At 37.3% G+C, this 24,980-nt stretch overlaps 2 protein-coding genes across 3 annotated transcripts in view; both read left to right on the top strand.

Annotated features, from left to right (window-relative positions):
• The window catches only part of atp2a3 (ATPase sarcoplasmic/endoplasmic reticulum Ca2+ transporting 3), a 45,715-nt gene extending 40,488 nt beyond the window's left edge, over nt 1-5,227 (top strand). Inside the window, exons 18-22 of one of the 2 annotated variants that reach the window (XM_079448942.1) lie at nt 74-207; nt 1,151-1,268; nt 1,862-1,979; nt 2,128-2,156; nt 2,299-5,227. In XM_079448942.1, coding sequence (XP_079305068.1) covers nt 74-207; nt 1,151-1,268; nt 1,862-1,979; nt 2,128-2,132 — 375 coding nt within the window. In that variant the 3' untranslated portion in view covers nt 2,133-2,156; nt 2,299-5,227. The remainder of the gene's footprint in view (nt 1-73; nt 208-1,150; nt 1,269-1,861; nt 1,980-2,127; nt 2,157-2,298) is intronic. The other variant, XM_079448941.1, reaches the window with a different exon arrangement.
• A 3,578-nt stretch (nt 5,228-8,805) lies between these two features.
• The window catches only part of camkk1a (calcium/calmodulin-dependent protein kinase kinase 1, alpha a), a 67,034-nt gene continuing 50,859 nt past the window's right edge, over nt 8,806-24,980 (top strand). The window contains exon 1 of the mRNA XM_079479113.1: nt 8,806-9,445. The gene's annotated coding sequence lies outside the window, so the exon portion shown is untranslated. The remainder of the gene's footprint in view (nt 9,446-24,980) is intronic.

Genomic DNA, 24,980 nt, shown 5'->3' with positions numbered 1-24,980 from the left:
TGGTGATGCTGCTTTACTTTGTTCTGCGTTGATTTTAAAAGCATGGTAAACTATCTCATCTTTTTGTTTACAGCGGCACTTCATGCAGTGTACAGAGGACAACCCCATGTTTGAGGGCATTGACTGTGAGGTCTTTGAGTCACGTTACCCCACCACCATGGCTCTCTCTGTTCTTGTTACCATAGAGATGTTCAACGCTCTTAACAGGTAGGGCCGGCTTCCATTGTGAAATGCTGCATCAGTCCCTTATAAAGTGGAATTATTCTCCACTTTATTTTTCTATTAACTATATTTCCTTCAAAAACACTAGAAACTAAATAAGGAGGCTTTTTTTATATTAGGTGAGGAATGATTAAAAAATAGCTTGCAAAGCATTCACAAAGTATATTGCATTCATTTAGTTACAGCCCTTTATCAGATTAGTTACAGCCCTTTATCAGATTAGTTACAGCCCTTTATAAATTTTCTACATTTACAAATGAAGTTTAAATGAGCTGTATATGGCACAAATAAGAGATGATATATGATTAAAATCTAAAAAGGTCTAAAATGTTGCCGTTTCAAATTTTGCAAGAACTTTCACCATTATGTGATCAAGGCACTTAAGGCCGTGTTGACATTTGACTTCTTTTTGACAAGAAAAAGTTGACAATGGCACTTATTAGTTGAACAAAACGCTTGCATCATTGTGGTTACAAATAGCAGGCGGCAATGTACAAAATATATCATAGATAGATATAAACAGAGAGCGCCTTCGCTATCACCAATCACATATTTAAAACTACAAATCCAATTTCCCCACTAGAAATGCAATCAAAAGTTATTGAAAATTAAAATTAAACTTGCATTTATACAAAACTATGGGCGTTTCAGGTCTGCATTTTTTTTTTAGCTTGATACTTCTCGACTAATCACGTTCCTTGCATGTTGTTATGTTGCAATTGGTTACCTGTGAAAAGGTGATTCACTAGGGGGGGTTTCAACCTCAAAAGATGCTCTGAGCTGCAGAAAAAGATGCTGGCACTTTAAAAAGCTTTTTTAACACAGTTTACTCCATAGGATTATAATGTAAAACAGAGGCTTGCAGTTTCAAAAAATAAGTCAATTGTGAACATGGCCTAACTCGTGTTAACACTTCTCTCTCATTTAGTCTCTCAGAGAATCAGTCTTTGTTGAGGATGCCACCCTGGGTGAATATATGGCTACTCGCTGCCATAATCCTCTCCATGTCTCTACACTTCCTAATCCTGTATGTGGAGCCTCTACCGGTGAGTGACGTTAACATCACTGTCTTTCAGACAACATTTTCAAGTCAACTTTATTTCACACCGTAAATGTCCTCAATTGGCTTTACTCCAATAGACTGTTTCAAAGCAACAACCTAAACAAACATTACTGCGCATGCGTGCATTTGTGGCCCAAAATGTACTTCCGTTACACATCCACAAATTATCTAAAGTCCCTCTAAATTATTTCTGATAACAAGAAAAAAATATCATGTAAATTACATTAGCTAGCAAGTTTGTCTAGCCAGTATTATTTTTTTGGTTACCAGTAGAAGAACCATTACTTGGCTAAACTTTAAATCAAAAGTAACTTAACCCATTCAACAAGATTAATATACAATCAAATTCAACAGATTGTTAATATAAATAAATAAAATATAAATGGTTATATTATTAGCCACTAGCCAGACCGATCAACAAACACAGACCGGAAGTTAACTTCGGACCAGGCGTGTGTGTCCATTGAAACTGACTATAAGTTTGAACAGACTAATGTGTAGCCCGTTATTCACTACAAATCCTATTTTTCCTCATCCCTCATTATTTTCTCTTTCTCGTCTTCTCCCGTTCCCCAGATCATCTTCCAGGTAACTCCACTGCATTGGTCACAATGGATGGTAGTCCTCAAGATCTCAATTCCCGTCATCCTATTGGACGAGGCACTCAAGTATATCTCCCGCCACCACTCAGAAGGTACAACCTGTTTACCAGAGCGTTTGTAAGCAAAAATGTTTGTTTTTTGATGTGACTCTTCCTTATATTCCAATTCTTCATACCTGGTGTGTTGACTCTGTCATGTGGTTTTATGTGTTTATTTCTGACCTGTTTTTTTCTCCGGCAGTTTAACTTTCTCCTCTCATCTTTGGAAAGGTACTTTTTTGACTGTAATCTTCCTGTTCCCAAAGCACCCTGTCTCTTTCTGTTTTCATTCACCATGGTACACTGTTAAACAGTCTCTCTCGCTCTCTTCCTCTCTTTTTTCCTCTCTCTCTCTCTCTCTCTCTCTCTACAGGTGAAGAGGAGGAAAGGTACATGAAGAGTCGGCAGCTGAAATTCTAGGATAACTTCCTTTAAACACACAAGAACACACTCACACCCCTGGCTTTTCCTCTCTGCTTTTAAGACTGCACGTGACACACACTTTCACACATTGTCAGACCTGTCCATTCACATCTCCATTGTCTTTGCTGCATATCCAGCCACTACTAAAAACAAGCAGGGCTTGTAGTTTGCATGTGTGAGAGAGAGCAAGGTGTGTGTGGGTTCATGTCGAGCTGTGTGACAAACTTTTTTTGTAGTTTTTCTTTTATCTAGCTTTTTAGCTTTCACACACTTAATGGAACGGAGGTTAGACATTTGGGGATTATGGGTTACATTTGCATTATGTGAAGAATTTGGCACAGATAAAACTTTACAAATAATGGAAAGACTACAATTGAGAGAAAGGAGGATGGAGGTGGCGCTTTCTTTTCGGGGGTCTTTTGAAGTGTGCGTGTTAATGTTTGGACAGAATGGCCAGTTTTTATGAGTGGTTGGCTCCTGTTTCTACCAGTTTCAATGCATTTCATTTAATTGTCAAAGATGTTTCTTTCACTTTCTCGCTTTATTTCTCTCTCCTGTTGCTGAAGAGGTCCATCTCTTAGCCATAAGTACATTTAGATAAATGTTTACACAAAGCTCAACGTGGCAGCAGATGTAATCTGACTTGCTTCTATGTTGCACTTACATATATAAAAACCTGCATTTTTGTAAAGATCAAGGCGTCATAAAGCATGCTGTTTTAAATCCTGAATTTCTATGCTAAATTATCCTGAGAGGTTTGATCTGTACCCAGTTTAAGCTGACCCATGAATGCATTTTATCTCAAAATTATTATTTACGAAATGAGGCTTTTTACATAATATACTTCGAAAACACACAGAAACCAAGTGAACCCCAGAATTCTCCTCCTCCAGTTTAACACTATAAACCCAAACATGGTGCAGCCTGCACTTAAGTATTAATATCAATGGACAGCAGTGACAGGTTTTAAACAACGATGAGAGAACAGAGGAGAAATCTGAATTTGATCTGCAGCATGCTTGTTCGGACAGCTTTGATGTTTAACATTATCTGACACAAACACCCTCATTTGAGAGTAAAGAGGTATCCCTTGAATGTACATTCCCTTGCTTTTTTCTGTTTTTATCTTTTAAATGTAACCACAGCAGTCCAAAACTGTACCCTAGTACACTTCTTTCATTTGGTTCAATACTGTACATGGTTAATATCACGATGACAAACATCCTCTTCACTTCCTAAAGGACATTGAGAGGGTCATCCGCTTCCGCGCCTGCCATTTATCTCCACTGGGAAAGAATTCACCACCGCTAGTGCTTTTCTTACAATCTCGATGAACTCGATGAAGCAAATTTTTGTTTTAGTTTTTGTAATAAAGTAATAATAACGTATTCAACTGAAAGAACCCAGGTGGTTTAGTTTGTCAGTTTTCCTGTTATAGGGTATGATATGCCTTCACGATATGTTTGGCAAATGCTGGTGTGCAAGTATTGGAAAAACAACTTCTCCTGTGCCTAGTGTCATTATGCATGCCTTCGTAAAACTGCTGTTTGGAGAGTGTGCGTCTGCTTGTTAGCTGTGATTCCACTGACAGATATTTATTGTAACAATGTTGTGTCTAATATTCTGTCACAAATATCAACTTCTGCGTCGCTGACAAATGTAAGGTCATGCCAAACTCATGTCTCATGTGCGCTCGCACCTTTAGCCTTTGCAATGGCAATGAAACATCAGAACCGTGTACTATACTGCGTTACTGTCTGTGTAAGGTACGCGTATTGGCACGAGGCAGTAAGGTCCTTCATATTCACACTAGCATCTGCACCAATAGAAAGTGTGGGCTTGTACAGCCTTGCTTATTACTACTGATCTCTGTACAGAAAAAAAAGAAATACCTGATTGCATGGAACCTTGTTACTGTAATTAATAACCTATACAGTATATTTAATTTTTTAAATATCGAAAGTCTTTACCACCCGGAAGACGACAGCGTGAGACTATTTTTCTTTGCGTAACTGAGGATCGAGACTATTTTGTAGAATAGTGGAGGTTGTTTCTTCATTGTTATTACAGTTTGTTTTTTAAGGTTGCAGGGGTTTTGTGTCTTTTAAATTTAGTTTAGGAGTCAAAAATTCAATTGTAAAATAAAGATTAGAGTTGTGCTTATAATGATAATATTTGATGATAACTTTTGCTTTTATATTTGGGTTTGAATGTCTTGGATTTTTTGTTTGTTTTGTTTTGGAAAAGATACACGCGTGGTTTACACAGAGTGATGTCCAGTGATCTTTGCTGGCTTATGAAGTGGTTCTTTTGAAGGGCTTGGTGTGGGTACCATCTCCAGAGATATGAAATGTCTGTGTGTTAAGCAGAAAGTTGGATGTCCACTTTGTGATTTTCATTTCGTTTTATTTGTCATCATATTAGAATAATCTTTTTTCCCCACATTTCTTAACTTTGTTGGTGCTTCTCCTGCATACTTTTTGGGTTCATGGAAAGTTTAATCAAATTATACAGAAAGTTGTAATTCTGAAACATTCTTGATTGTTGTAATTTCAGAGATGACGTGACAGAATTTATTTTGCTACATTTTAGAGGCAATCAAGATAAAACATTGATAGACAATCGAGAAATGCAAATAAAAGATTGTAGTGAAGTTTCCCTTCTGCGAATCCAAAGCTCGACTCATTAGTTAGAACTGTGTGGTCCTGACATGGTCCATTCTTACTGGACAGCTGTCTTTCTGCCTGCGCACAACTGGCTGGAGCTTTGCGCCCACTTCTGAGAGAATTATCTGTAACGCCTTGGTAATATTAATTGTGGATTCATATTTTATATATATAAAAGACATGTCAAATAAAGATTATTTATCTTCTAATTTATTTACGTATTGTGCTTGTCTAGTTTCTTTAATGGGGTCGTTTTACTTTGGTGTGAAGGTTCTTTTAAATGTTTTAGGTGTAATGAACAATATACACCAGCAGGCGACACTGTTACATCATTTCTTAGGGTCGGGCTTTTCAATCTACAGTAGCATTTCTCATGTGCACCCATAAGTCATGGGTATGGCTGAAGAATAAACAGATGCTGTAAGCCTGCTGGCACAAGCAGATCTTTTTTTGTTATCATTGAGAGAGAGCTTAAGGGGAACCAGAGAAGATCTGCGCACAATGAAGACTAACTGTGAGGAGCAAAACCATGCAGATATAATAGATGTGCGTTTGCTTTTAGCCTCAGACAACCCACAGTGAAGCATCAAAACAGTGTATTTACAAACTCGCCAAATTGAAAACTGTTTAGTCTCTTTTCTGTTCGTAAGAGTTCAGGATCGTGTGTAAATATTATTAATAAACTATTTTTGAGTGGTCCAGTATAGGGGCAATTCTCGCCATTAACAAACCTTTAACTACTACTTTCCCCCCAATAAAGTCTTAATTTGTTGCTTATTAATAGTTAGTAAGGTAGTTATTAGGTGTTGGTATAGGATAAGGGATGTGGTCATGTAGAATATGTGCTTTATGAGTACTAATAAACATCCAATATGTTAATAATAGGCATGCTAATAACAATAGTTAACAGTGAGAATTGCCCCCTTTACTGAAATGTAACCATATTTTTTAGTTTAGGACAGTTGCTCCAGTTGTTGTTCTATAAATTTATCTGTATTACACAATACTATATATTAGATGTGTTCAAACATACATTCATTGGCCCATCGGGGGGCTCGTACCACTGGGAGAAAGGACACCCTTACAGGGCTAATGAAGGTTCAGGTCTCCGTAGTACTGAGTAGAGCTATAGCATGTTTCACACTCCAGGACCACAGAGTCTTTAAATATATTGCTCACAAGACTCAATCAATCACCTCCATAAAGTCTGAACAGCCAGATCATTCAAGAGCAAAAAAACAATTATTTGAATATTTAAGATATAAAATGAAACTACCATAAAATATCTGATATTAAACATGATAACACCCATAAGCAGAGAACAGGAGACAAAGCAAAATCGGTAAATCCAATTATAGTTTCTTTGGCTTGACCAACATGGTTTGCTGTTATTTTATAGTTATTTTCCATCATCAGAGATGTTGTTTCTATAGGAAAATACAAATCTGCATCACATACTCATTCGATGTTAATTTTCGGATTAGATTGTGCATGTTTGTGATTGGGTCTATTGGGTCTGACTTTTCTCTGTCTGTCACACATTGCTGTTTTCTTCCTCTCTCTTTCATGCCTCCTCTCTCTCTCTCTCTCTCTCTAATATTATGTGTATTCCAATTATCATCTCCATCTTATTTTTGTCTTGTTCAGTTGCATTTCTTACGCCTTTATTATGTAATGTCTGCAACGATCTTCTAATAAGAAAAAAAACATATTCCATGTTATTAACAACCAATGTCCTATGTTTCATAAAAGTCACGGCCCAAAAATCATGGCCCTTTTTCTCCTGAAAATATTATGGTGTCATGTGACTGAACTGCAATCATATTATGGTCTGACCACTAGACAGATGTGTATTGTGCTGCTCAGCTAAAGCCATTTTTAATGTGCATTTGACTGCCTTCCACCTCCTCACGTCTCAATATTTATCTAAAGCTGCTTTCAAATAAATTGTATAAAAACTAATTACAATTTGACTCGGGGTTCTCACTCTTACACAATTCTTCTGTGATTTAAATGGTTTAATATTTGTCCAACATGCACATAAATGGGGGGTTAAATATTGCTCATAGACAATAATACTGACAACACACACCACAAAAAAAAAATACAAATAAAACTGCCGAGTTTGGTTAGAGCTCGCAACACAAGAATGAATGGCACTTTGTGCTAATCTGTGATGTTTCTCTGTGTTCTCTGTTGTGCTTTAAAATCAGCTTTTAATATCTTCCTGCTTCATAAATAGCTTCATCCAGTCTATTCTCACTCTCTTCCGATTTCTCCATAGGCTCCATTTTTCATTCGTCTTGTTTTTCTCTCTGCTTTGCATTGCATATCACTACCTATGTTCCCTTTCTCTGTCTGTGATTTGCTGGCAGTCTGAGCGCATAATAAGAGCACAAGTGTAATTTTTTGGTATGAGTCATATGCTAGCAAACTTAACAGCAGACGTTCATACTATTATTGTGAAAGGGCTATGAATGGAGCATGTAAAATGAAAAAAAAAAGAAATACATTTATTCATTTGGCAGATGCTTTTATCCAAAGCAGGTGCATCCAATCTTTAAATTTTGAATCAGTATATTATCCTTGGGAATTTAACCCATGACCATTGTGTATCTTTAGCTAGTCATTTTTTCTAAAATGCAAAAAACTTTTATTTGGGGTGTTTCAGGCCAGAACACATTTTCCTCCATTCATCACGAGCACCATGCAGGAAAAACAAGTGTGGATCCTCCCCAAGCAAAGGATTTCTCTTTGAAGCTTGTGTTCAACAAGGGCACCTAGATACAACACAATCTCTATTCCCACTAGATTTACACACGCTAACTCGCCATCTATTACTTACATCAGACTGTTTTGTAGACTTGGATTACTCTGTAATAGACAAAAGGAAAAGGAACAGATGGCTTTGACCTTTGGATAAATTAACTTGGTTGTTATTATCTATGGGCGACGATGCTACTGCCTGGCAAACATATAGTTTGATCGTCTAAATCGAGACAACAATTTCAAAGGAATACCATGGCAATAAACCTGACATGTTGTTTTTTTATATTTTAAAGCTTCGGTTGCACAATATTGTCAGTAAATAAAGACCATTTCAGTGCAGATTTACAGTTACAGGATATGAGGCCACATTAACGCCTTATTCGGACCGTAATTGTACTAAAACTTATTTAAAAACTAAACTAAAGATCTATAAACTTTGTGAATGAGAGTCTATTATCTCTTCAGTTGAAACAGGAAGAATATTTTTAATAACCAATAATGTTTTGTTTACTGAAAAGCCACAATCGACAGCTTGTGCCAACAACAGCTGCATAAACAATTTAGTCAAATAGATTCCTGATTCAGATTTAATATGAAACAGTTACTACAACAAATAAAAACAGCGACAATGACGTGTAATTTATGCCTTTTTTTTCTACTCGTAAGGTTGTTTAAAATATTGAGGCAAAGCACTTGAAAATACACAAACGTTGTATTTTCAGATTATATTCTTCAGAATCTAGACAACGTTTGTTTAAGCCTAGAGTATATTTGATAAAAGGGTTAAAATGCAGTATGATGTCATCAAAACTCATGCGTTTTGCATGCACGATCAACAGTAGCCTCCGTTTTGTATGCTCGATGTCATTGGCTTTTTTGAAGCACGCGAGCTTACAGATGACCTTAAAGCTAACATTTTATTAAAAGCAACAAAACTTGAAATACAAAATGTATTGACGAGGGACATATAATGTCATCCCGCTGCAACCAAACCCACATCGTAATTCCCAACTCATAACTACGAACTTCCCAGACGCTTAACGAACATTAGCCGGCGGTGTTTAGGACCCCACCGCAGCGTAACAAAGGGGAAATGTTTGATGGATTGTGAAGTTCATCCAAGCTTTCGCGTCGCAATGTTACACGCGATAAGAGACCCCATATAATTTAAGGCAATTTACTTGATAGGCTGCAAGGCTGCTCGGCTGCTCGTCGCGCGGAACGCGGAAGCTGTAACGTTAGACTGCATGTGAACGTGCGGTGTTTGAAACAGCGGTCGGTCGTGGATCTGTCTGTCAGCAGTGCGGAAGAGAGAGAGAGATTGAAAGGGATGGGGCAGAGACCATATATGCCATCAAACTGACTCACGGGGGACTCAAATGATGCGGAGGTAACGCCGCCAAATAAAGTCCAGAGACTCAACGAAACAACGGACAAAACGTGCTCGATTCTCCAGACCCGGCGAGCGATTTTAAGCACGGAAATCGAATCCAGCTGTCAGACTCGGTTCAACGACACGCATAGATGATCTTTCCCGGCTTGTTCTCTTTAGGAGAGTGAAACTTATATTGAAGTCTCATTGGGTTGAGCCGAATCGACAGAAGCTGTGATCGGACACGCGCCGGAGATTGTTGAACAAAAGACACGCGACCAAGTTGATATGTGAGTATTATTTTGTTTGGGTTATATATAGTGGCAGTGAGATCAAACACTATCCACGAATATGCTATTTTAACAATGCATCTAGTTTCTTCGGTGTTGACAGAGGAAGGGGCGGATATGGTCAGAAGCATTACATTCTTTATGAGCACCACAGATGCAAGGTTATAGATGTGTGTATATGATACATTTTGTTATTTTTTGCAATTGTTGTATCATGCTGGAAGAAATACGTGCTGTTGACCTGTTGGATTGATATTGTAACATGCACCGGATTGCCTTCCCTTCATGCTCGGTAAATCTAATCCCCATTGACTCTACTGTGCTTGAAGGATTTCACTGTATCCTCAGACCTCAGCTAAACAGGAATGTAATGAAAAAGGGATGCAGTACAATAAAACAATATGATAAAGTGCAGCTGTGCTGATCAGAATAGTTATGTGCCTGGATTTAATGTAAAGTAAACGATGGCATTCACGGACCACTTGTCAATTAGGAGACTATTCTTCAAATGTAAGCCACTTGCAGAATGTATGATGTCACAGTGGCCCGAGAGCTGGATGTGAGAGTATAATTAGGGTTTATATCTCCTGGCGACACTTATGCAAGATGTCCTTGTCTCATGCGTTTCAGACCGTATTGTTAGAATGAGAGCAAGTAAATCAAACTTCTCAGGATACAGGCAGTGGTTTTGGGATTGTGAGTCCAGGTAGTGTATTTTGTGTTTTAGACATGAGTCCAGAATAAATGACAGCATTTGTTGCAACATAAGCAATGCTGCATCATTTTATTATTGTTGCAGCTTGAGTTCTGCTTACTAGCGTATCAGATATGACTGCATGTGAGATGCAACACAGTTAAAACGTTGCGGCAACATTGGCTCAACCAATAACACAAAGTTGGGGCAGGGGTGTCCGTTTGGCCAACCAATGGAAGACAAGGGGAGAGTTTAGGGTTACCAGAATGACCATTATTTAGCAATGGTGATGTTATTTGAAAATTGGAAACGACAACATTTTCCCCTATTTGTTATGTATCTGTCTTGTATGATCTTTGTTGTGTGTAGACTCATCGCCAGGGGGAAAACAGTCATTTCACCTCTGCCTTGGGTTAACTCTGATTCAGCAATAAAAGACACTGGAGGATTCTGTGCTGCTACACACACACACACACTCACTCAAAAAGTCGTCACCTCTGGTTTCTCTCCTGCGCTCGTGGAGCTTGAGAGAGCGAAGCTTCAGTGTTACTACTGTCAAGAGACTTCAGAGACATTCACAGAGACGGGAGAAAGCTAGAGAGAGCAGAGCAGGCCAGGAGAGAGAGGGAGTCGATGAGAACCTTTGTTGTCCCCCTGTCAAATATTTGTGCGGGCGGGAGAGAGGCACTGAGAATTGGAGTGTAGTGACGTGTCGAGTCTCTTAAGAAAACACAGATAACAACCCTCTTTAAAGGGAGAGTTCACCCTAACATGAAAATTCTGTCATGATTTACTCGGCTTCAGATTTTTCCAAATCTGTATACATTTCTTTGTTTTGCTAAACAATAAGGAAGATATTTGAAAGAATGTCAGGAACCGAACAGGGAAAATAAATACTATGGGAGTTAATGGGGGATGAGATCTGTTTGGTTACTGAGGATTATAAATCACTAACTTATCTTATTAATGTACCTAATTATTTAAGAGTTGGTATTCACATCCAGAATGCTAAGCCTTATTATAAAATGCATTTGTTACCCATAATGCATCAGGTTTGATTTAGGCCTAATCAGATTTTAATGTTCAGTGCTTGTATTTGGCCATTTGATGTAGTCAACTGTGTGCATTCATTTCTAGACAGACATTATTTGCAGTTGCATTGAATTTAAACAAGGCTCATGGCAATCATCACGTCTATGTTTTGTGTAAACACGGGGTGAGTGTGTCTGCGCGTGTGTACAGCTAAATTAATTTTTCCGGGGATGTCATTTTCTGATGAAAGGTGAGATTACTTTGCAATTGTGATCTGAATTGGTCTGCTTACAGACTCACTCCGTGTGTTCTCTGTCATCCTTGACTTAATTCTATTGCGCACTGTCTGTGATCTCACATAAACACGGAGTCCTTTTGTCATCACTGGAATCTGCATCAAAGATTTTTATTTATACATTTTGACCAATGCATCATACGCAGCACTATCATCCAAGAGATCTTTAGGAACTGAATATTGACCAGGATTTATCCATCATTGTTCATCAGCATTATGATATTTGAAGAGTGTGTGTATGACTAACACAGTAGAGTAGCAGGTTTATACAGCTACAGTAGAGCAAACATTACATCAAGAAGCTGCGTTTACATGCACAGTCTTACTCCAATTATGCTTAATAAGCTGATAACGTGTAAGTCATGTAAACGCCGGCAAAACCCGCTTGGCCTAGGTCGTTTTTTGCCACTACTCCGATATCGCTCTGAATGTAAACACGTTTACCGGTGTTCTCTCAGCTACGTTTGTGTGCGCATGTCATGCATAAAAGTCAGCTCTCGAATCATGCAGTTGATGAAGATGCAGTTTTGTGCACGTGAACGCACTCATTTTCTCATCCTCAAACCTGTATGACTTGCTTTCTTATGCAGAACACATAAGAAGATATTTTGTAGAAAGTTGGTAACCACACAACGGCGTTACCCATTTACTTCTTTTGGTGGACACAAAACCAATGTATTGTTCGATTACCAACATTCTTCAAAATAACTTATTTTGTGTTCTGCAGAAGGAAGAAAGCCATACAGGTTTGAAATAACAAGATGGCGAGTAAACTAACCCTTTAATAAATGTTTATTGCACCATAGTTAATATTGTTTCTCAAACATTGTGTTTTTTATAAAAATAAAAAAAACCAGATTCAGACATGCTCTTCTTGCACTCTTTCCTCATGCTGTCGTAAAGCTTCAATGAATCCCCAGGCTCCTCTATGGAATAAGGGATTCCTGGAAACCCGAGGTGTGTTGACGTGTATTTGATGCTTATCTGTGTTTCCCCTACACACATGAGAATAATCCAGTCCGCTAGGTCTCATCGACCGCAGCGCTGGCGTGCGTTCACGCACCTGCATCTAATCGTCCTTGACTTCTGTATGTTCCTGACGTAATTGGCATGCCGTGTGTTTCGTGGAAAGATGAAGAGATATGTAAAACATTGGTGTTGCTTCTATTGAATTTCCAGTGCAGAGCTAACAGGATATGCACACCTCCCCAAGCGCCTGTGTAAAATCTCTCTGTAATTGGGCCTGTATAGCAGAGCTTGAGTCTCTTCAAACTAGCGGTTGTCAGTTAGCTGTGAGATTGTATCCAAGGCTGTTGAAAAGGCCACAGATCTGGTTTGTGCTCCTGCCCCCCCGCTGGGTGCTCATGCTTGCCGCCTCTGGGAATTATTTATGAGAACAGAAAGTCTCAGTGTCAAGGGGCGCAATCATATTGTCTTGGTCTTAAATTTGAAAGTTGAGCAGAAAATCAAGCATATTGAAAACATAAATGTACGAAGTAAAACATGATTCTTTGCAATGTTCATATTTTTAGCTTAGAGGGATACTTCTCCCAAAAATGCTTTCCCCATATACTCTCCTTCGAGTTGTTCCGAATCTGTATACATTTCTCTGTGTTCATCAGAACAAAGAAAGAAATTTGGAAGAATGCTTGTAACCAGACAGATTTTGCCCTCCATTGACTACCGTAGTAGGAAAAATACAATGGTAGTCAAAAGGGCCCCAGATTATTTTGCTGTCATGCATTCTTCAAAATGTCTTCCTTTGTGTTCAACAAAAAAAATGTAAATTGTATTGGTGGGATCACTTTTTCCAGCTAATAAAAGAGAAATAATTTAAAGGACATTTATCTGCACAGTGTGAGCATATAGAATAGCGTTGTTGGTTGGTGTGGACAGTCATGTAGTAATCTTTACATTTGTAATTTTTAGTTTTATCTGGATTATAATCTAAATATAGTTCTGTGTAGTGCTTTGTATTGGCCTTCAACAAGAGCCTGAGCTGAACTGTTTTTAAAATCAAAGGGGTCTGATTTCTGTGATACAAGCCACTTGTGAAGACTTTCATCTGAGCTCATTGGCAGCGTATTTTTGTCTGTGTGTGAAGTTCTGAACCCAGTTATCGGCACAGCCTCACCCCAGTCATGTCTCCAGGCTCTTCTGAGCATACGTTACAGAGAACTAGATAAAAAATGCATTAGAGTTTTGTGGAAACACTCAAGTTTTAACACATTCCTAATGCTAATCCCTTAGCCTGAGGATTCCCCCAAATATTCATCATCATTATACATGCATGAGAGAGAGAGAGCTAGGGAGACTTTCAGTATACTAATGTGCCCCCCCCTGTTTTGTGTGATTTATGTGCTAAAATAATGTTTCAAAACTAGTATGAGGTCAAACCAGACCAACCAAACATTGCAAAATGCAAATAAACAGAAAAGTCTTCAGGGAACGCCACTGAAGCGTGTTTGGGTTCTGCACCTTGCTGCTCATAATTTTTTTGTTTATATGTGAATTCTTTACACTGGTTGGTACTATTTTAAGGAGATGTTTATTTCATTTATAATGCATATTTATTTCTCAGTTTTTGGCTCAATGCAACAGCAGTGATGTTTTAAATGTATAGCTCTTGTAATTCCTCTACAAGGGTTAAAAGCAAACTGACGGCTTCACTGCTCACTGATTGAAACATATCGACCTACAGATTGTGGGATTGTTGTTTTTGTTGTTGCTGTGTTTATTGACAGGTGAGGCAGCGGAAGGAGCAGATGGCTCATGCCCGTGTCCCATTCCCATTGCTCATTGCGAAAATCTGTCATTGGTTTACCTCCAGTCCATAAAGATAATTTAGTCACATGTTCAATTTGAATTATGTGATCTTATTGCATACATTTGAGAAATGCAGAGCCCTTTTGACTCTAATTTTAGACTAAAGAGCATGATCGAATCCTTCCAGTTTGAAATGACTGCGATTTCAGTATATCATTTTTTTGCATAATGCTTTCCCTTGTTTATTTGGACCTTTTTTGGAAACTGATGCAAAAGCTGAATCTTTTTGTTGCTGCATGTTGAATCTTCATTTGAATTTGAGACCTTTTGACAACTTGGATAACAGCTAATGCCTGAAATACCTCCCATTTGGTTTAAAGAGAAGATTAATCAGAAGAGCCTATCATGAGCTTCTCCGAAGGGCTACTGTTGTAGTTCCAGGTCTTCTCCTACTCCTTTAATTTTAAGCATAATAATAAATACATAATTGTGTGTAATCAGAAGATGACTGAAGAAAGAAGATATTTTTGAGTATTTTGTCTAAGAACAACACACAAAAAAGAAAGTTAGGATCCTCTGTTTGAGTCGTATCCAGGAAGAACATTCTCCCTGATAAATGAGATGAAAAAGCAAAACGTAATCTTTAGTGTTCTGTACTCGTTTAAAGCCGTCAGCGTCCGATGACTTTCATATGAGACGTCGGATTAAATCTACTAAAATTGCTTAGATGGCCTTGCCGTGTGTACCCAGGCCAGGAGTTATTGAGAGGGATATGTTTTCAAAGAGCAATTAATCACTTCTCTAGAGACCCGGGGTTTGGAAATAAACAACTCCCAAAGCCCTCAATCTAACGACTAATTCTTACCTCAACAGATGGTAGGAACTCATATACACAATTTGTGGGAAATGTTTTAACCCTTTTATTGAAGAAAGAAGCAAACCAGTTGAGATATCGGTTTAAAAGGGAATGTATGGGGAACCTTTTTTTGTTGTGAATTATTAACTGAACGTTAAAAAACTTGAATATTGTAAAATATTTTTTATAAAAATACAGTCCACCCAAAAGTGAAAATTCTGTCATGAATTACTCATCCTCAAGTTGTTCCAAACCTGTATAAATTTCGTCGGTCTGATGTAGACCAAGAAATATATTTGGAAGAATGTTAGCAACTTTCTGTCGCGCATAAAAAAAAGATATTTTGAAGAATTTAGGAAAGCAAAAATGTTTCTGGGCACCGTGGGTCAATGGAGTCCCTGAGCTGTCAATTGCTACCATTTTTTCTTTTTGTTTAAAAGAACAAAGGTATACAGGTTTGAAACTACTTGGCGGGGTGGCTGGGGGAGTAATTTGTGTCCAAATTTTCATTATTGGGTGAACTATCATTTTAATGAACAACAAAATGTTTAAAGAGAGAGATGCTTGCTTTATTAATGCAGTTTGTGGAGCATTTCTAAGTTAGTGTCAGAGAAAGACACAGCATGGTACTTGCCGTGCCGGAATATATTTCTGAATGAAAGCTTCTTTACCAATCTGACAGTCCCTCCGCCGCTCGCGACATCCTTTGACATCGTACAGTGGTCGCGTGCACACAGTTCCCTGTACTAAACAACTTGTCAAAGTATGTTCTGTGCATCCCGGCCACGAGAGCACCTAATGAGAGAACAGTCAGCTTTTGTGGGCAGCGTTTTGAGGAGGGACGTGAACTGAGTGGGTTGTCAGTCAGAATGGGGTATATGCACACGCAGCAATGACGTCCTTTTCGCTAAAATCTCTGTCAGCTCTGTTACATCCGGCGCCATAGGGAACAATGGCTTTTCGCTTCAGGATGCACATTGGATTACGATAAACAACATGAGTCGAATTATTTAAACACTTCCGGCTATCTGTTTCAAGGTACATCAACAAATATGAAAAAAAACTTTTGCACTTACTTACTAGAGGCATGATTTTTCTTCTTAAAAGGATCCTTGGGTATAGAGCGATGTATGAACAATGGAATTGATTTTATAATTGTGAAATAAAAAATGGACAAAATATTTTTACTTGGAGGCGGGCATTTTTTTTGCGGTTGTTACCTAAACCTGTTCTCTTTCGCAACAGCGAAGTACACACGTTTTCTATATATAACAGTACATTTTGACACGTTCAAAATAAGATCAGATATATAAACAAGCCTACCTGCCGTAGAAGAAGAACGCGGTCAAGATCAGTAAGAGTCTGTTCAAGGTAAGCGTGCATTAAATAATAGCTTTAAACTACCGCCTTTAAGACCACCACAATACATTATAAGAATATACTGATAAACATAAATAATAAGATGCTTGTGGTTTGGTTATTTATTCTGTATTAGAGCACAAGTGAAGATTAGCCCCCGTCAGCTAATGACCGAGGGAGAGAAGACAATAACACTAGACAACTGAAGTTGATAAATCAACATCAAAAAGTCAAAATCGGGATGAAATTGATTACATTGTTGGGTTAAAACATTGTGTATATAATACATTTAGATGATTTTGGTTATTAATATGCATGTTTGTATTGTTTCTGACAAACAATATTCAAATGTATGAAAATACACCAAATAGCATCTTTATTTTCTTTCTAATTTTAGCAGTTTATATATATATTATTCTACAGAACCTTATATTTACTGAAGATCTGATGTGTGTCTGTGTTTAGCTGTTTGCGTCATGGAAAAAGAACATGGTTTTGATGTGTTTCTAACTACAAATGCTAGTAGTGGTGTAAGGCTATTACAACGCATTAAGCCATACATCTCTCTATACACAGGGTTCTCTTTAAAATCATTTTGCAGTGTATATAATACACCAACAGTTTTTTTATATTTTTAGTAGTGCTGTCAATCGATTAAAATCTGATTAATCAAAAACATTTTCTGTGATTAATTATGACTAATCGCACATGACAGAAATGTTTTGAAATATACAGTATAACAGTATATTTGAGAGCTATCATGTCTAACAGGTAGGGAATTTACAGAAATTGAATGAAGATCCCAAACACTTCAGCATCTTTAATGCTAAATAGAAAATGAAATACAGAAGAATTCTGTGGAAGTGTTTCATTTTTATTCGGCTTCGGCCAAGAATTTTCATTTCGTTGCATCCCTAAGAAATATAATAGCTTTTGGGGGAGCAAAAGACAGAAATTTAAGTCGTTCAAATGAAATGCAAGGAAAACAGCGACCAGCTCTTTTGTTTTCCAAAGAAGAAAACTGCAACCATTCAGTATGTCAAAATTCAGATTCTACCAGCTCATAGTTTTACCACTTTTTCCTGCAGCCTGCACCTCTCAGCCATTAAATCTTGTCCCACGCCACACTAGTATGTTGCAGAGCAGGCCTATAAAAAAAATCACACATATTTGGAATAACTGTGGGGAAAATAGTGACATCATTGTAATTTTGGGTGCACTTAAGGGCGACCTGATTGTCTATAGTGTGTTGACGCAGCTACTGTGACAACATGTTTAATAGTAACCTATTACTGTTGAGGATCAGGAAATTGAGGATCAGATAACTTTTATCTTTACTTGCTTTTGAAGGCGGTCACTTCAGAGGCATCTACAGTATAGGAGATAAAAAAAAGAGTAACAGAGCTCAGTTAGTCGTGAAAAACATTTTCTCTTTTCTTTTATGCTGGTCGGTGTTTGTATCATTTACTTACTTGATGGTGGTTTGAGTTGAGTGTAGGCTTACAGAACCTGTGAATTATTAACTCGCTGAAGATTATCAGTTTTATTGATCATCACTTGCTGGCTGTATGTGGTATATGAACCATCATACACTTTGATGATTTATCTTTAAATGGTCATGCTAGTAAGTTGTAGATATTGTCTGTGTATTTGGCAAAATCTTACACATACTTTCGTTTTTATATTGCCTAATAATGCACAGTCTGTGTAACAACCTCTGGTTACTGTAGTATGTGACATAAAACTAAAGTGAATAATACAAATGAAATTCATAAAGGTTCACCATCAGAACCTTTAGAGTTTTTACACTATAGAGGCTGAATTGCTATTAAACTAGACATTTATTTAACCTGTAACCATGTGGTCATTTTATTGCTAGCTACGGCATTTTATATTGTGAACAATATTACTCTGTCTGCATTTAGAGAATCATCATTGAAGTGCTGAATCAGGCTGCCTTAATATATCTACGAGATAGGCATACCTTTACAAATAATGACTTTTTTGGTTATAGCCTTGATCTATTTTCTAATGTCATCTTGTCAGTTTAATTTTCTAGGGGTAGAGAATAGAAAACGTCAAAATATGCCAATTCAACATGCTCGCTCAGGTTCTGGACCTCATTTAAAAACATGACAAATGTATGTAAATCAGGCACTGGCAAGAACTATTCTATTTTGGTGATTAGAAATGAGCTATTAGAACAGATTGGAGTCCCATCTGCATGGATTGGCCTGTTTTACCCGACAGCTGGATACTGAGAACACATGACTGTTTACTTATATCCTGAAGCTGCTCTCACTTTGCAGGGATCATTTTCCTAGTCCGGTTTTAAAAGATTTAATCTCCATCTCCAAATATTGTGTAATCATTATGAATTGTACACCTGCCATTGACTTGAATTGACTTTTTTATATTTAGACCATGGGTGTAGATTCATGTTTCAGATTATGAAAAGGCTTTCAGGAATACTTACTTCTGATTGGTCATGTATTCTTTTATAATACAATTTTATAGTAGACCAATGTGCCTGGCCAACAATTCGCTGAATTGTTTTTCATCACATTTTCTTTGTTTGCATGTTATAAAATAAATTAATTTCAACATACTTGAAGATTTATAAATAAATCATTTTATAAATAAATTTTAATTTTGCGAATTCATTTTAATAAAAAACATAATTTTGAGTCATGTATGACTTTTCTGTCTGATTTCATTGCTGTGAAGCTGTGTTTAAGTCTCTAGTGTTTGTGTCCCTTAATATGGCAATAGCAACATATTTGGCTTTTGACATGATGATCTTTCACCACACAAAGTGTTAGACAGGATGCTGTCATTTCACCATAAAACATTGTCTTTCTAGTATACCGCTGCCTCATGGGTGATGGTATGCTGTAATTCTTACAGTAAACATAGAGAGGACGTTAAATTAAAAGCAGACTTTTTCAATAATAAAGTATGAATATACTCCGTGGAACAACTCAGCCCTGCGCATTTATTACACCTGTGAGAGAAATAAACATTAAAAGCAATATAGCCTGAAAGATCTAAACGTAAAAAAGTAAAATTGAAGCGGGACATTAGTGTTGCGTTATACTGTATTTATGGCCTGGTTTCAAGCATTGTTATCTGTGTAAAATAGAGCTAACTGCAGATTAACCAGATACAAAAGAGAGGCTTTCTTAAACGGGCCATACTCGTATGCTTGCTTATATTTAGAAATATTTGTTTTTGTGTTTATTAACACTATTGAATCATTTGCTAATTTAATATGTGTCTTTGGACCTGACAGCATTCACTCGTACATTATGATTATCTAAAGAGCACAATTCATGTCGCATCCCCCTAAATCAGAGGGAAATCCAACCCATATGTAGTGAATTGATCTGAAAAGGTGTGGTTGCTGGTCATTGATTTGTTATGGGAATTCATTGTCTGTCTTGGACACTTCCAACGTTTCAACCTGTTCACACAACATTGTAACACTCAAGATCATTATGTGTATTACACCACTGAAGGTGTGAATTGTGTTAGTTGTAAGAGTAAAGATGGAAGTTGAGTGTTAAGAGCTGCTGCTGCTGCCTGGCAGGCCTACAAAAAGCTCACCCACTGTTCAGGTTTGATTTATTCTAGATAAGGGCTCCATTCAAATTTGCATATTTCCTTTTTATTTAGCATGTGTGTGGTTGCATGTTGTTGAAAGGGGAACTGCCGCAAAACAGAGAAGGATTCTGACCAAATACAGACTCCATGATCACAATCTGGCAATAGAGAAAGGCAGAGACAGACAAACATGGCTTCCAAAGGAAGTTCTTATTCACGCATTAGTCACCACACCTATAGACTATTGCAGTCATCCCCAATAGGCGGACCATGGTCCGGATCCAGACCTTTGCCAGACATAGACAAAACCATCATTTCAGTCAATATTGAAGATTATATTTTCACAGAATATTCTGTAGGATGATTTTATGAAGGACTTCACATTTTGTAATGAACAACGTTTTATTTGGGAAATTATTTAAAGATTGAAGTAGTTGTGGTATGCAATTGTTATATACCATTTTAATTGATACATTACATTTGCTGTTTGCATGTCGTCAGTAGTTTTTTATTCACAAATATTAATTGTCAGACTTCTATGCATTCCCCTAAAACCACAGAGCCTAAACATGAAATAAATGGCCTGATAAAAGATCATATATTTTTTACAGTACATCCAACTGGGCTAAATTTATTAAATATTTATTTATTTTTAGAAAACAAATTGTCCGGACCTCCGTTTGGAAGAAAATATAAAGACCGGACCTCTTTACTTTAATTGAATACCCCTGGCCTATTGTAATTCCCTTCTCATTGGTGTTCAGAATTCTGTAGCTCGTGTTCTTTCTAGAACACCTTCTACTGTACACATTTCTCCAGCAATCGCACTGGCCTCCAGTAAAGTATCGAGTCGATTTTAAGATTCACAAGGCACTCCATCTCGCACCCTGATATCTTACTGAACTTCTTCACGTATACTCCCCTTCACATGCTTTCAGATCTTAATCTTCAATTTCTCTTGCGGTACCTCGGATTCGACTTACTACCATAGGTGCAAGATCTTGCAGGTGCTCCTTCCCTTAGATTTCCGAAACCGCATTTGCTTGCGGAATTTTAAAACGCGTCCGAAGACCTATCTTTTTACCAAGGCTTTTTTATTTATTATTATTTTTTGGTTTTGTCTTGTGCAGTGATTTTTATTTTATTCTTTGCCTGATGTGATGTGACCTTGTGTATTTTGAAAGGCCCCATTAAATAAAATGCATTACTGTTATTACTGTTGCTGGTGGAGAAGAGACAAACATCGGCTGCTGCTACATTCATCAGCTGCACACCCTCATAAACAAACTACTGCCCTAATCTGTTACAATCCACACATACACTGTTTCATTTGATTACATTCTCATGTTTCTGCTTGAAATGTGCATTTGATATATATTTCTATTGTTTATTTACATTTACTTTATTTTATATTTCATTCTGTATGTTATCTCTTACTTAGCACCTTATTTAAAAATCTTTGTACTTATTGTATGTCTTTTGTTTTATGTTCACTGCTGTGGCAATATTGTAAGAACACCCAATCATGCAAATAAAGTACTTTGGAATTGAAAATGGAAAGTAAGCAAAATGAAACCAGCGCTGTTCCGATTAGATAAGTGACGAAGTGAGTCTTACTGTACATTAAAAGATTGAATGACATGCTAAAGATAGAAGTCTGTATGTAATTTGCATTATTGAATAAATATAATACAATTCTTTTGTCATTACACACATACAAGTACAGTGCAACGAAATGTATGTGTAATATGTCTTTTAGAAAGATATTTCTCATTCATTACTATCACAAGCAAAGGCAGTGCAGCTTGCAGTTGTGTTTATACTGTATGTATGCAGAATGAATGAGTTCCTATAAATCTCTTTTTACTTGATTAAGAATCTTTATCCCTCAGAAAAACCATTTTAGCCATTGCTGTGTATACAGCGCTTATAAACGCTCCCTTTTTCACACAGAAACCCCATTAGCATGTCAAGCTGGGTTATAATTCCTGTCTTTAACAAGCCTCTAGTGCTCTTAATTGGATTTGCTAGATGAAGGGTGACACAATTACACAGGCAATGGTAAATGTACAACATTTACTCACCGACACACTTCTTCACGCTGAGAGAATCACATAAATGTCCACTGAAATGTATTCTCCAGAAGTTAAGTTTGGGCCACATAACGTTTGTATGTTGTTGCAGCTGAAACTGTCTATATGTGACAATGTCTACCTGTACATTGCTTTATAGGGGAGCATTTGGTTGCATTATCGAGCTCTTTTTGCTATTTTGGGTGCATTTCATATAACTTATATCATATAAAACCGTCATATTGATATTCTACAAATTAAAGTAGTTTGATCTACTGTTTTAAAATGTTTAATATAGGAGAACATTAATTTAATACATCCAACAAATAATCCAACAAAGTAATGTAAAATTAAATTAGTGCTGTCTATCGACGAAAAAAATGAATCTGATTAATCAAAAATGTTTTCTGTGATTAATCACGATTAATTGCACATAGCGTTCAGGTTTGTAAATATACTTTTACATTCTAATCATTTCAAATTTAATCTCCCCATTAATGTAGAAATCAACAAATTGCTTAAAGAACATCATTTTATGTATGCTAAAGGCATTATTCTGATATTAGTATTCAACTGATTTTGTCTTTATTTTAACTTTAGAGAAGGTGTATCACAGGCAGTTTCTGCCAATCTCATATTAATCTTGAGTGCTTCTAAAGTAGTATTGCATACCTGGTATCTTCGAAGACTATGAAGTTTATTAAAATTTATAAAAGAGAGATACAGCTGTACGATTATTTCTGAAAAAAACACTAGCTGCTAGAGGTGGGACTAAAGGGGAGACTGGGATGGAACTACAGCACAAACGAGCAACCTTGCCATGCTTTTCCGGGAGAATGGCCAATAAAAGGAATAGGTATCCCTGTGACGACACAGGAATCCAGAATTATAAAAAACTTTCCGAAACAAGTTGGAGGGCTGGGGGAGTGTATCAAGTACAGAAATACTTCGAGATACAACGTCATACGTCCAACCCTTTTTTTTTTTCTTTTTTAACAACTTGACTATGTTAAGCATGAGAAGCCAGCACGTTAAACGGTGTAAAGAAGTCAGAATGCATGACACCTGATATTTTAAGTATAACCATTTTACATTGAAGTACAGTATACCTGAGAGCTCTCATGTCATAACAGGTAGGAAATATACAGAAATTCCTATTTTCTTTTGTTGTTATCATTAATGACAGGAGTGACAGCAGCAGGTTTAAGGATTCGGCCCATTTAAGAGCTGCCGCTCCATTTTCACAAGTCTTTGCATTCATTTGATTTTATTTAACATGTTGAAATCCGTGTTTACGAAAAAATCCAGACCAAACTGGCTTTCTGACATAATCTGTACTGTAATTTAGTTCATTCAAGTACGAAAGAGAACTTAATACTGATGCCCTGACAGATTCAAAACATAAGTCAAAACATAAACCAGGCATGTCGTTTTAACGTTTCTACTTCAAAATTGCTCTTTGTCCTTTATATTTCTACACGGTTCTTAAAATGTCTTCTATCAGCAAAGAAAGGTTTGTTGGCTGTGCATGTCAGCTCTTTAATCACGCCTGTAGTAATACACACAACCATAATTTGTTCAAATTAAGATGGTCAATATTGACAATAGTAAGCGAAATTTTGACTAAATAAATGACCGACTTTAACAAGACTAAGCCTCGCCCACATAGATCTTATTCGGCCTCCTTTGAATGAAAGCTGTCCAAACACAGGTCTTTCTTTCACGTCATCGCCCACACTGTCTAGCTTTGAGACGTCTTAATGCTCTGCGGTCCATTAAAGTGTGCTCATTAAAGTGTCTTTATGTATCAGCAACAGGCGAGATATCGTAAAGCTCAGATGATTGTATTATGGTTGTCATGGCCTTCTAACTGTTTGTTATTTATCTGAATGCCAGCCAAGAGAGAACATGCTTATTTACAGTATTGTGTCTGAGTATATTTAAGTTATATGAAGGCGTTCAGCTGCTTGAAGACTTTGAATAATGTAAGAAGAGCCGTGTGTGTGGAATATCTGTCCTCCTCTGCTCTGCACTGTTTTTCGAGGCACAAACATTAGAGTTGGGTCAGGTCCAGACTATCTTTGGGACAAGCATGAATTTCGACAGTTCATCATTTATGAATGATGATTACCAGCAGCTAAATATAGCTCTCTGTGTTTGTGTGTTTCTTTTCTTTCTAATGGAAACTCACGGTCTGCAGAGCATTTAAGCGGGATGCCCCCGTATCATGTTCCCCTTGGTGTGGCTAATCCGTTCAAGTGTGTGGTTGTGATGTTGGTGTATACAATAATTGGATGATAACAAATTTGCGAATTAGAAATTATGATGTGACTCTTCTGTCTGGACCAGAGCTCCTCCCACATGCCCTACCCACACTGTGTGCCTCCTATGACCTATCCAGAAGTCACCCTTGAGGTCTTAATGGATCAGTACAGTATATAGAGAGGCATATACCCTGGGCGTCCAATAGAAGGAATGCTTATCCTCTTCTTCATCCCAAATGGACTGGGTCATGTGGCTCTCTCTGTCTCTCTGTCTCTCTCTCTCTCTCTCTCTCTCTCTCTCTCATAATCTCAAATTCACTAGCTGGGGGTTAGTGGGGCAGATAGAGGCCATAGCACAGGATTTGGCTAAAATCGCTTCGGCTTCTGTTGGTCTTTGATTTTCCTTGATTTTTTTCTTACGGTCCGTCCACTGCTGTATGACCGTCATTTTACTCTCAAATACAGTCAGTGATATAGATCTTATTCCCCCTGAGTCTATACTGACAAGATAATCCATGTTAATCAATTATAGTGACCCGGATTACAGCCTGACACACTCAAACCTGACACTATACACAGCATTTCACTTGAGAA

The sequence above is a fragment of the Barbatula barbatula genome (genome assembly GCF_947034865.1).
Source record: "Barbatula barbatula genome assembly, chromosome: 2".
Classification (NCBI taxonomy): Eukaryota; Metazoa; Chordata; class Actinopteri; order Cypriniformes; family Nemacheilidae; genus Barbatula; species Barbatula barbatula.
The sequence above is the reverse complement of the archived record's forward strand: the minus strand, read 5'-3'. Positions and strand labels throughout refer to the sequence as shown.